The sequence below is a fragment of the Harmonia axyridis genome, chromosome 1 (genome assembly GCF_914767665.1).
Source record: "Harmonia axyridis chromosome 1, icHarAxyr1.1, whole genome shotgun sequence".
Classification (NCBI taxonomy): Eukaryota; Metazoa; Arthropoda; class Insecta; order Coleoptera; family Coccinellidae; genus Harmonia; species Harmonia axyridis.
This window is the reverse complement of record NC_059501.1, coordinates 53,652,662-53,667,117: the sequence shown is the minus strand read 5'-3', so window position 1 is coordinate 53,667,117 and position 14,456 is coordinate 53,652,662. Positions and strand designations below refer to the sequence as shown.

The 14,456-nt window shown below is 33.1% G+C and overlaps 1 protein-coding gene across 25 annotated transcripts in view; it reads left to right on the top strand.

The window, feature by feature from the left end:
- LOC123671736 (transient receptor potential cation channel trpm) overlaps nt 1-14,456 on the top strand; it is a 241,241-nt gene that overhangs the window by 166,775 nt on the left and 60,010 nt on the right. For all 25 annotated transcript variants that reach the window (XM_045605743.1, XM_045605742.1, XM_045605738.1 and 22 more), the window contains 2 exons: nt 11,325-11,538; nt 11,656-11,815. In XM_045605743.1, the coding sequence (XP_045461699.1) occupies nt 11,325-11,538; nt 11,656-11,815 (374 nt within the window). The remainder of the gene's footprint in view (nt 1-11,324; nt 11,539-11,655; nt 11,816-14,456) is intronic.

Sequence of the window (14,456 nt, the reverse complement as noted above, 5' to 3'; positions counted from 1 at the left end):
AATCTTCAACGTAAACTCTCTTTTGTAGAAGGACATTTACTAATGAAGCTTAACTCATTGGAGTTTATTCCGTTTTTGTAATAATTATTTCATATCGACATTTTTCAAATGCTACACTCTGTATAACGAAAATCGTTTCGAGCTAAATAAACCACTCAACATCAATTGTGAAAATCAGTCATTTGTAATAATGAAATATTTAAACCACCCTGAAATAATAAATCTACTCCTATTGAATTATAAACTCATTATTCAACTGCTTTTGAGCAATTAATAGTATCTATTAACAAACAGCGTGATTTATAATAACTCACTACTATAACTCACTATTATAAATCGGAAAATATGGATCTGTGCTTCTATACTTCTCTGCTTCTATTCGATTGGCCGAAAGGGAACATTCCATTATTGTTATTGAGGGGAGGAATGTCCGAGGGAATGTCACTTTTGACGTTTTCAAATTAAGTTGATATCTAATTATTGTGAATGTTTTGCTGAAAACGATTAATTCAGATAGTGAAGATGAAATATTATAAAGGTATACATTTCCAAAAGACAAACAGCTAATGTTACCATACAGAATTAATTGCCCGAAAAAATATAAAGAAGTTTGAAAAAATTTTCAAGATTGGTGTAGCAGTAAGATCATTAAGTAATCGTTTACAGAGAATATTTTTTGGTATATTTTAATGCATTTCTGTAGGCAATTATTAAGGTTTTTCAATAAATTTCTATGTCTGTACTCTGTACTGGATTCGAGCTAGCCGAAGCTAGTTCGATTGTGATTGGTAGCACTAAGTTTCCATCTCTCTTGTACGGGATCGAGCACATTATGTTTATTTCCCGTTCCTTCTGTCTTTATTCTAAGTCTGTATTATTTTCTTAGTATTTATTGATATAGTCGTAGATAAAGTATAGTATTCAACTTGCGGTAATCGTCATAACTCACTTAATGAATTACAGCACTCGCCTGCGGCTCGTGCTGCAAACATCATCTGCGTGAGTTATGACCTACATTACCGCTCGTTGAATAATATACTAATTTTATAATATCTTTTCACAACGGCATATCTTTCAAGGTTATCCAATGACGTTGAGCAAAATCATTCGTTCATAAAATAACTGTCCTTCATCACTTTAACTTTTACTGCGAATTTCCAACGCAAGTAAAAAGAACGAGGACGTCGAAAAGGTGTAAAATTAGCATTTCGAATGCATTTTATATCCGCATTAAATCGAATACACTTTCGTTAGAGTTTTATTGGATTGAGAGAACACCGAGAAAGGCTAGGAAGGTAGGTACTTCAATTCAAGAGAGTGTCGGCTTCTGTAAATGTGAACATTTCATATTAGAATCTGTTCGGTTCGATAACTGAAATGAGATGCCGGAATTGGCTATAAAATAATCCATTGGGATTTCTCCCGATGAATATTATTACTTCATTCAGAATATTAGATGTAGACATGCATGAAATTTAATCATATTTCTATTTAAGTACCTACCTTACTGTATTTAATTCTAATTCAATTTTCTTGGTCTTGTTGATTTTTTCTACCTTCTTCTGAGAAAATGTTATATTTTTGATGGACTAGAGATGTGAAAATGTTGATACACCGTCTTACCCCCTTTAAGTTGAAGAAACTGAGCTATGCATTCTTGATGCTGAAGGAAATTAAATTTACCTATTGAAAAGGACTAGGCACACCTATACAAAAATGTTCTAAGGAATTCAGACATTCCCATAAACCTAAAGAGAAAATTATTCAACACCTGTATACTCTCAGTTCTCACATACGAAATGGAAAAAATGACCCTCACAATCCAGTCAGCAAATCGAATGAGATCGACTCAGAAAGCTATAGAGGGGGCTATATTGAGAATCTCCTTAAGAGACCATATTCGAAATGAGGAGATCAGAAGAAGAACAAGAGTGGAAGAACTAATGGGTAGAATCGCCAAACTGAAATGGATCTGGTTGGGACATGTGACACGCCAGGATTATAACCGATGGACTAGAAAAATTGTACAATGGAGACCAAGAGAACATAAACGAGGTGTTGGAAGACCACCAAAGCGCTAGTTAGATGATATCAAGCAAGGGTCGGACGAGGTTGGCTCAAGATCGTATCAATTGGAGAATTCAAGGGGAGGCCTATATCCAGGAGTGGATGCAAACAGGCTGTTGAAGAAGAAGGGGTCTTAAACGTCGATATATTTCACCTAAATTTTAGTATGATGACTTCAATCTTTCCATCTGTCAATTCCACCGTTAATCCCTTATGGACCGAAAAAATTTACGAGAAATTTTTAGTATGAATCTTGATTGCTATCGAATCACTTACTTTCATTTCACTTTCTTTTCCTTTTTACTGACTTTCTGAAACTATCTTTTGACCTGCTATTGAAAACTACCCTTCATAATCCTTATATCTCTATTCTATTTTCCTTAAAACTCCCGCGACTAACCCGGATAGTCTAAGTTGATTTTGAGTTTTTCCTCAGTTGCCAATAAATATCCAAATCGATACTAGGGCTGGGACTTTTTCGCCTTTTTGTATTCGAATATTCATCCATAAATTTATTCGATTATTCGAATAATTCATTCAAACAAATATTAATGCTTGATTATTCATGAGTAGTCATGAATATTCAACTATTCGTTGATTATTCAGTGATTATTCAGTGATTGTTCAATGATTATTCAGTGATTATTCAATGATTATTCAGTGATTATTCAATGATTATTCAGTGATTATTCAATGAATATTCAGTGATTAAACTCATGTTTTAATGAACCAATAAAATCCGAGCGTTTTGATGAATGAATATACCCTTTGCGACGTGGTATAATCTTTTTGGTGTTTTGCCTCTCGCCATATACGCTCTATTAGTGTGACGTCACACACCGCCATTTTTGGTTCTCCTACAGTGTTCGGAATCCAAACAAATAAATTGTCATTCAAATTAGTACGGTCTCGTTGAAGGAATTGGCTTATTTTCATAAATAAGAGTATTTGAGATCTAGCAAAAAATATGAATAAATATTTAACAGATCTATTTAACGAACAGGTAATATTGAACAAAGTTTACTATAATCTGATGCATAAATGTAAAAACGTTCGTTATTCCTGGAAAAGTCGGGAGTATTCTGGTTTTACAGAAAAAATTGTCCTATTTTTATAATCAAATTGTCGTTTCGTAAATACAGAGATTTTTTCATCACATGAGAACGTACAAAATACAAAAGATCCTTAAATAGATGCAGTAAAACTTTCACTGGGACAATACAATCTACATAGACCCTTTACAGGTCTAGAGGTACAAAAAGAATGATGAAGCGGATTCTGAGAACATTAAATTCTTCAAGAATACACTTCGTGATCAATTATTCGGAATTTAAAAAAAAAAATTGTTTTCTGATTCAGTTTTGTTAGGGAAGGATGTTACATCAGTCGATGTGTGTACATTTTAAGACCATAGATTTAAAAGAATATAAAGATTCGTCGGTTCGCAATTCAGAATACATAAAACAAATTTTGACCACTGAAATAGAGCAATGTCTAGAAATAGCAATACATACGGAATAGGAAGGCAAGGTTACATTTTCGAATGTAGAATCTTATATTATTATTATTAGAACTCTTTATTACTAAATTCATATGTTAGAATCTTATATTCCTTTTTTATATTTTTTTGTTGATGAAATCCAAATTTTATTAATTTTTCTTTGGCGAATACCTTTTTGTACTACTATTAAATAAATAGTTTTAATTCAATTGTATCTATCAATTTCAATATTATGTAATTTCCAGTAATTTTAATATAAATAAAACGACTTGTCCGTAGTGAATCACAAAACCTTGATTTAATCATTCCTGAATAGTGAGACAAGTGATCATTCTAACTTTCATTCGTTACTTCATAAATATCGAACTACTCACTGAATAGAAAACTATTCACTGAATAATCAGTGAATACTCAACTATTCACTGATTATTCATGAATAGAAAAGTAGTCATTGATTATTCAACTATTCACAGATTATTCATGAATAGAAAAGTAGTCATTGATTATTCAACTATTCAGTGAATATTCATGATTATTCGAATAATGCAAAATGCAATTATTCGAATAATTATTCAATGATTATTCGAATATTCTAATCATTCATTCATGATTCCCAGCCCTAATCGATACCTTACCAACTATGTTCAACTAATTAATTATCTATCTAATACTATAATCTATCTAATAAAATCTATCTAATATAATAATGAGTTTTTATCCCATGTGACTGTCGGTATCAACTTCCCCATAATCAATATTTTCATCGTTTTGTCCAGAAACCCACAAATGTAGAAGTAATAAATCTCGCATTCATACTAGTAGTGTGTTAGGCCCAGTTTCATAATACATGCGAAAAGACTCCCCTTGTTAGAAAGTCGCCTTCATATGGAGCTTGAAAGTGGCTCTGGTTTCATGAACATATTCCAACCGTCTTTTCGATAAAGCTTTCTTTCATTCGTAAGTGTTAAATTTCGTGGGGTTGGCTACTCTGAGAATTAGTGATATATTGTCTGCATTTGGTAATATTTCATAGAAATTGAAATTTTTTTGAATTGAAATTTTGTGTATAAAGTGAAAGTATATGAAGGTCCTTAATTTAAAATATGATACTATTAACAAGAAACTTCGTGTGGTAAAAAAAACGTGTGATGGAAATGACACAACAGAATGGGGTTATGTTTTGTAGTCAAATTCTTAAATATGTCGTCGAATAAGAAGGAAGTGTCGAGCGAGTCTCTCCGACTAATAATCCCTGAATGTGCTTGCTGTGAGCGAACAATTGTGAAAAATACTACAAAATGTAATAGTTGTCACAAATCCTACCATCCTGGTTGTGCAAATAAAATCAAAAAGTGCTGTGACTGCGATTTTTCGTCTTCCACGGATTATAACGCTGGTAATTCGTCTCCTATGTCTGACATTACTGATAAAAGTAATATAACTAATGAGTCTACCCATCAACAACTCCTGATGAAAATAATCTATGAGTTAGAAGCGAAAAACTCATTACTGGTGGAGAATAACTCTCTTTTGAGATTTAAAATTTCAACACTCGAGGACGTAATTCTGAAGAAAAATGCCGAGATTGATAAACTCAAGAAAGAAACAGATAATAAAATCATAAACAAACATGTAGGTGAATCCTCTTCTTGTCGACCATCTGGCAATGAGTCAGTCTCTGATAGTGTAACCGATGTTCCTGGTAGTTCAGGTACTACTCGAGTTCCCCATTTATATGTTGCGGATGCTGAGGTTTCCACTCATGCGAGGTCAATTTTGAAACATTCAAAACAGAATGTTTTGAATAAAACAAGTATGAAGGTTGGTAAAAAATCCGAAGATAAAACAAGATCACAAACTGATAACACTCAGGTGACTCAGCCAACTGTCTTGAATCGTAATGAAGATTGGAATGTAGTTTCTCATAAGAGATCGTTTCGAAAACGTAAACAAACACTTGTAGTTGGCAACTGTTCAGAAAATCTGTCCGTTGAGGGAATTGGAAGATTCAGCATTTTTCATGTAACGAATCTCAAACCAGAAACAACGGAAAAAAATTTACAAGAATTTCTAGTACAGAAGTTTTCCTTTGTACAGTGTGAGAAGCTCACCTCAAGATATCCTAAGAGCTATTCATCGTTCAAGGTGTTGATTCCGAGCTCTGAATATGAAAAGGCTCTGAATGGATCAAATTGGCCTAACAATGCCAATATTCATCGTTTTTTTCATCCCAAAAGGACGAACCGTCCAACGGACTAAATACATCTAAAGATAGTTTGAGACTTCTTCAGCTAAACGTCCAGTGCATATCCAATAAATTAGAAAGCCTGGAATTCCTCCTGGCTGATAGTGGTCCTGATATCGTGAGTATTGCTGAACACTGGTGCAGTACCGGTGGTATCAAATCGATGAATATACCTGGCTATAATTTGGCTGAATATTATTGCCGCCCTTATCGAGCACATGGAGGAACGATGATCTATTCAAAAGCTGGTATTAAAGTGAAAAAGTTGTGCGTGTCTAATTTTTCCGATGAGATGCAGTGTGAAATGTGCGGAATTTCTGTGATGGCAAACGGCACTGGGTTGGGCATTATAAGTGTTTATCGCCCGTGTTCCGGTGAATTTGAAGTTTTTCTTGATAGATTAACGGATGCTCTAAACTATATTTCTAATTTGGTTGACATTATCTTTGTGTGTGGTGACCTGAACATCGACTTTCTGAAATCTGAATGTATTAACCGTAAGCTCTTTATGGATTTGATTTGTTGTTTTGATTTAAAAATTTCGTCACAAGATCCTACGAGAGTATTTACTGACATCACTGGTCGTACATCTGTTTCAAAAGTCGACTATATTTTAACAAACGCAGATTTATCTGACTCTAATGTAAAAGTTTTTGAACCTCTTATAAGTGACCACCGTGCTATCTTGGTTGAATTTAATAACATATTTCATATGAATACACAGGGTGGTTCAAAATTGGTTAGAAACTTGAGTCAACAAAATATTGACAATTTTGTTTTTCAAATGTCAATTTACGATTTTCATGATATTTATGAAATTGTTGATGTAGATCAATGTTTTCAAACATTTGTTGATGCGATTCGGAGTACATTTGAATCTTGCTGTCCTTTAGTGAAATTGGCAACGGGCAATCATAGAATAAATATATGGATCACTCCTGAGATAGTCATAGCGAAGCGCAATCTAATGAATCTGCACTGGTTGCACTCAAATTTAAAGAGTCAGAGCACTTATTCTTTGTACAAAAAAACCAAAAACGAGTATATTTCGCTAATCAGAAATACTAGGTTGAAGTTCCATAATGACCTTATCGGCAGATCAGACAATAAAAATAAAACAGTATGGTCCATTGTAAATAACTTAACTGGCAGGAGGAGAAAACCAAATGAAGGTATTGAACTGCTCGTTGATGGTGTTTTGCATAATGATCCCAACGAATTATCACAAATTTTTGTCAATTATTTTTCAACGGTAACCGAAAGCACTCTTCATTTATACTATGGGGGATCTTTGTCTTCCTCATGTACTTCTGCAGTAATGCTGAATACAACATTTTTCTTTTATCCAGTGATTGAGTGTGAAGTTGCTGATGTAATAAAGTTACTAAAAAACAATAAGTGTGCAGGAGCTGATTCTATATCTGCCAGAATTCTAAAGTTGATAAGCTCAGATATTTGTGGACATTTCACTCACTGTATTAATCTCTCTGTAAGTTCTGGCATTTTTCCTACTATTCTGAAAAAGGCCTTAGTTGTTCCAATCTTCAAAAAAAATGATATAAATAGTATCATGAATTATAGACCTATTTCTATTGTTAGTATATTTTCTAAAGTGTTCGAAAGAATTGTGTTCAACAGAATGATCAAATATCTTGACAAATTCAATGTACTCGATAATGCCCAACATGGTTTTAGATCGGGTCACTCAACGGAAACAGCTGCAGTTTCCTTCATTAATTATGTGTATGAATGTCTTGACAATGGCTTGTATGTAGCAGGTTTATTTTTTGACCTCTCGCGAGCATTCGATAGTCTTTCATTTCAATTTATAGTTGACAAGTGTTACAATTTGGGTTTTCGAGGTGTATTTTTGGATTGGGTCCGCAGCTATCTCGAGGGTAGATCCATGTCTGTAAAAGTTGAAGGCTCTCTATCAGACGAGCACGATCTTAATCTAGGAGTGCCACAAGGATCCGTCCTTGGGCCTCTTTTATTTTTGCTCTTCATCAATGATCTCCCTGTAAATTTAAGAGTAATTTTCTTGGATTTGCTAACGTGTAGACGCTTTTCGTCTTCGATAGGAGGGTCTCAACAAAAGTTGAGTCTCTTCGCTGATGATGCTTCGGTAGTAGTTTCGGCCCCAACATTCGAGGAACTTCAGGCTCTCTGTGAGCTTCTACTACAGAGCTTTGTGAAATGGTGTCATAAGAATAATTTAATGATTAATATCGATAAAACCGAATGTATCCATTTCACAATTATCCATAGTGATCGTGAGCTGGTGATTCGTCATTTGGATAGTGCTATTCTATCTAAGAGTGGTACTAAATTTCTTGGCATTCACCTCGATAATAATTTAAAATGGGGTATGCACATTGATTCTGTATGCAAAAAACTGAACAGTTCTTATTTTGCCATAAATAGGGTGAAAACCCTACTTCCTTTAGAATCGTTAATAAATATATATTATAGCATGGTCTATAGCCACCTGTCGTATAATATACTACTGTGGGGAAACTCTTCGGATGTTGGAAGGGCTTTCATAATACAAAAACGTATTTTACGTATGATATTCAGCATACCTCCACGTTCGTCGTGTAGACCCATATTTATAGAAAACAATATTATGACCTTATCGTCAATTTTCATTTTGAAATGTCTACTATATGTGAAGGATAATGAGGGAAAATTCATACAATTGTCTAGTTTTCATAACTACGGAACCAGAAGTGAGAGAACATTGTATGTTCCCAAGCACAGAACAACAAAGTTAGAAAAATCTCCTATTTATCAATGTGTTAAACTATACAACCATTTGCCTCACAATATTAGATCTCTTGTTTTTAGTAAGTTCAAGAAAATTGTAAAAAAGTTATTAGTGAATAGATGTTATTATACTGTAAATGATTACCTCAATGATGTAATAGTGATTAGTTGAATAATTTTTCTTTTTATCTGTATGACTTATCCTATACATTTATTTGTCTCAGAGGATTAATAAATTATTATTATTATTATTATTATTATTATTATTATTATTAAAGAACATGCGTGAAGAGAAAGATCCCTTTCTTGCCACAAAGAGCCAATATCGGGACTTTATAAGGAAGGACACTTCGAACCTTCTTCTAACCTCAAAATTGGTTTATGAAAAACATTTGTAAAGGAGACTTCTACGGGAAACCAAACTTTATGATATTGGCCCTAAGTTCTTTTTAGTACCTGATCTGATCTGCGTATCGTCTTCGAAAAAGGTCTTGTCGTACCTACTGCACGACGTTTCAGACCAAATAAACGAGAATCTACAATTCCCGATTACTACAAGAGGACATTAGAAGAAAATACAAATGAAAATTACAAAAATAAAAGTAGTTAATTCAGCTTTCAAGTATATCTACTTAGAACTCTGAATATTTTGTATTGATACCGACATATTTCCATGTGCATACACGTAGATAACTTTTCTGCAATGCCATTCTATACATAATCAATATACGACAGATCCCTGAAAAAAACTGAATTAATTTGTCTGATCTCGTACCTAATTGAATTGTAAGCTCTGAAAATTGGAAATCAGTTATTGGATTTAAATAGCCTGCTCCTTAACGCTCAATTGAGCTGATTGGACCGCTTTTGTGACAGGCACGTAATTTGTACCCGCATGGAAAAGGGGTGGGTAATTGAATTTTAGCACTTGAAATTGTTTGTATTGTAAGTTAAACTCATACGCGAACGCTTCAATGTGACACTATTGATAAATGAGCATGCGATAAATAGAAACTTTGGACGAAGACTTGTTATTTATTCAATTGAATAATATTAGGACTAGGTTAGGAACACTCCAAATCTATATAGATCAAAGTTTGAATTATAAAATTTGTTTGTATACTATTCACGTCTAAACGGCACATATAATCGAAAAGTGATTTGTATCTCTAGAAATCTTCATAAGAGGGAAGGTTAATTGATTAAACCGAAAGTGAAAAAATATATTTGATAACATATAGGGAGGATGGGGCAACTGAGACACCTTAAGATTTAATGAGGTATAACTTCCTCAAAAATGCGAATAAAACAATGTTTGTTGATTGAGACACAACTTTAGATACTTATTCAATGCACAAAACGTACAAAATCAACAAAATAATAATTCTTAGGTGAGAATTCCTGACTTGAAAAAAAAACTTCAACTTCAACTTGCCCCATATCGTGGGGCAAGTGAGTCCTTTTACTTTTCGTTCATCGAGGCGCTATATTAATACACATTATTCATTCTTCATGAAAATTGTCTTAATTTATTTTGTTATATAGTGTTTTTTTTTTCATCTGATATTGTTGGTAGTTTTCTGGTAATTTTTTTTGTCTTTAGAGTTTATTCTCTTTTCCTTCTTTTTTATTCAAAGAACTTGGTCCAGCATTCTCAAAGTCCTTATGACTGCTTTGGTTCTCGCTGTTTTCGTTTTTTCTTCGAGTTGGTCTTTATAGCATGAATTTGTGATTATTTTAGTACTCAAGACTCACTTGCCCCAATATTTCATAAGAAGTGAAATTAATGTTTTGCAAAGTACGCTTATGTTTGGCAACGTTCTAAATATCGAGTCTAATAACATGAGTTTGATGTTATATGATGCATTCTATAAAATATTTAGAATTTCCATATAAATTATGAAAAATCCTCGTTTTATTCACCTGAAATATAACAAGTCAAAAGTTGTATCACGATAAATCTCCATATCTACTCAAGTTTCACTATTTTCCATGAAGTTTTTCATCGACACCACGAGGTAATTGATTCACTCGTGAACTGTATTAATTTTTGCCGGATATATAGCCGGTCAAGGAAGATATTGCGAAATACGCACTTGCCCCATATGGCTCACTTGCCCCACTCTCCCCTAGAGCACTTGTATGAAAAATAAATTATAACACTTTGACTCAGATCCTTATGTTTTCTAGAGGTGAGCTCAATTTTCCTCCTGTGAGTTTTCTAGAGGTTTCTGCAGGTTTTTCATCTGGATAAAGGTGATTTTTCATTAGCCCATTTCCAATATTCTGTTTATTCCACTATTTGTATGAACGTCCGCTCTTATAGACTTTCTATCTGCTTTATCTTTAATTCTTATATGGTTCGTATCTTCAGGTCACCTTTTATCTGTTTATTGCTCACCATGAAGTTCCCATGACATTCTCAATAATTTCATTGAGTACACTCTGTAAGGTCTTCTCCTTGGTATTTCCCACATTGTGTCATGTGATTCCTTAAAATGTGATACTTGGAGTTACCATTGATTTATTATAATAATAATTTTATAGGATATGATAGATTAGAGATTATCTCCATGCAAAGAAGATCGTCACGGGAGAGAAGCTGTGGGTTAAAGCTAGTAAATAATAAATGATAGTATACAATTTGTATTTTACAATGCAGAATAATGTACTCTTCAAATATTGATCTTATATAATGTTATGTTAATTTCAAATATAATTTTCTAAAAATTATTATTTTTTCAGTATATCCGCTTGGCTTATGATACGAAACCTGAGCACATAATTCAGCTTATCACCAAAGAATGGGGTCTAGAGCTTCCAAAATTACTTATTTCTATTCAAGGTGGCAAGGCTAATTTCGAGCTACAGCCAAAGCTCAAAAAAGTTTTACGCAAGGGGCTTCTGAAGGCCGCTAGGTCAACAGGAGCTTGGATTTTCACGGGTGGCACCAATACTGGTAATTAATTTTGAGGAATACTCATTAAATTTGATAACATATTAATAATGAAAAATATGACGAAATTTCAACATTGGGATGATTAAATACTTAATGTTTATTCTTGATTTTTTCTAGGTGTAACAAAGCATGTTGGTGATGTACTTCTGCTTGAAAGATCTCAAAGGACTGGCAGGGTTATCACATTAGGAATAACCCCATGGGGGATAGTAGAAAATAATCAAGAACTCATAGGGCACAACAAAGAAGTTCCATATCATTCCATATCTTCTCCAAGGTAAGGACGATGATTGTAAGAGTTGTTCCACTGAAGGAATTTATTTTAAAGAGTTAAATATCCCAGTAAACTAAGAAGTAAACTAAAAATATTTGTAGTTTTATATCTTCATACAAAAGTTCTGCAAAAGTACTTACGTGGCTCGTTTTTTCAGGGATATATTGCGCTCTTGGATACCTGTATACCTAAATGTACCGGTTGAATTTTTCAAGTTGAATCAGCCGAAAATCTCGGGAAGAAACCTTCTTACGGAAATACCTAATCCTACCGGAGTATTTTTAGAAGCCACTAAATCTTAAAATTTTCAGATTCATTTCAGTTTTGACGCATATATGTTGAAGATGGTTTTGCACGAAAACTTACTCATACCTTCCCCAAAGTGGATAAATATAGGGATAAAAATATAGTTTCCACCTAAAAAATTAACCATTTTTTTTTTCAAAAAGTTTGAAATTTTAGTCATTTTTTGGCTATATTATCAGCCCCAATACTCATCCCAAGAAAAGTCAAAGCAGTTATTCAGTTTTAATTCGAAGATAGAGAAGTCTGTAGAATCAAAGGTCCTGATCCAAAACCTCAAACAAGTCCGAATTTTTCGAGGTTTTTGGAATTGCAAAAAATTTCGAGCTAATTTGGGGGTTGCAAACTTGGTACACATGGATATGTCCTAACAAAATATCAAAAAATCAGCTCCCTACAATATAATTGAATCCTAAAAACCACGTTGATGCATTGCATATTAGATGATGAGTTAAAATCAGATTTAAATATTTATTTTTTGGTTGTCGCCGCCAAGCATTTTCTCACTTCAACCAGTTTAGGAAATTATCTTTAGTTTTACATTCAATGTCTTTCGGAAGGAAAAAATAACATTATCAATGAGGAAGTTCAAAGAAGCTAACATAATTTTTTTTATGATCTTATTATCTTTTAGTCTTTATTACTTCCTTTTTTTAAATGAAGAAATGCGAATAGTTCTTCAGGTACGAATAGAGCAGCAAACTCAGTTTTCTAATGGTTAACAACCAGTCACCTACCTACATTGAAAATTCTTGAAGTTGAAATTAAAATGATTCCAGCTTCGTCTAATATTTCTGTGCAGCCGTTTGAGCGTATAAAATCAACAAACACACTGACGCTATAATCCATAATTTTATAATTTATTATATTTTTCTTTTTATTACTAAGAATTTTCCTTCTATCAAATTTTTGGTAATTGTAACTAATTTTATGTATTTTGTCTTTGATTGATTGTAATTCAGCCGCCTTTTGGCCAGTTCAAAAATGCTATCCAGATATTATATTTGTTGCTTTCACTATTAGTTCCAAGCTGTAATCACTCACCTTCTTTTTTCTCCAAAATTTTTCTAACAGTATTGAGAAAAATCTGATATTTTAAAACCCATTCATCTACTAAATTTTATAGTTTGTATTCACGAGCCACATCTGAATTGTTGAGTTGTGTTTTGTATCAGTTTTCTTCTTCTTTTCATAAATCTGATCTCGTAAAATGAGTTTAGCGGTTTCTCATGCAAATTTCACTTCAGACAGATTCTTTGTTATATACAGGGTGACCCAGGGTTGAAACGTTAAACGTCTAGGATATACCGGGTCTCGAAGATATTAGACAAAATAAATTTTTATTGATTACTTAAAAACTTTTAAGTTGATTTCATGACTATTATTTCCAGTGGGCAATTAATGAAAAACTCTTTTTTTCTAGAAATATTGACACCCTGTATACCACTTGAAATAAATTCAGCGGCAAAAAAGATTTTGCCATTTCCTTAAGCGGACGTTTTGGATTTTCAATTCTCGTTACTTTAGTGACAGAATCGTCAAAAACCATTGCGATCCACGCTTATACCCACATTAGAACTCTATAATTTTAATGTGAGGACCTATTGAGTGGCCACCGTGTTCCCCAGACTTGACTCTCTCAGATTTTTTTGTGGGGTCATTTGAAATCAAAGGTTTATTGTAATATGACAAATTTGGAACAGTTACGGCAAAGAAATCGCGCTGAAGTGGAGCAGATCACTCCTGAAGTTCTTTAGCGAAGTGAACAAAGTGCTGACACTTGTATCGGCCAGTGCTAAATGGGCATAAATTGAACGTTTTTTTATATTTGAATAAAAATTTCTCTCTATGAAAATTTCATTTTTTCTCTCACACTAAAAGTGTTTTCAAAAAATCTATGGTACCTTATATTAAGACCATCATAGATGACTCTAAAAGATATGTGAGGATAGACATTTGAAAAAAAAATAATTTTGACATCATTCTGTGAAAATGGATGACGTTATAAGTAAAATTTTTACGCCATACGATGGTCACTCAAAAACTAAAATATACCTGATTGAGCGTTTTGCTTGAAAAAACGGAGTTATGAATTTTGTTCCTTACTTTATCCACACATTGTAGTTCTCTCCTACCAGAAGGTTTCCGACGATTGCAGAATGCTTCACATTGGGAATAGCAAAAAGATGACGTTTTCGATCAATTTTCATATTCCACATATTTCTAAACGAAAACATCAAAAATTTCACGAGAGGTTATAGAAATTTTCATTTTTCTTCAAGATAAATATTATAAACCAAAGTCCAAACAATTTTTAATACCATTGGATATGTACTTATAT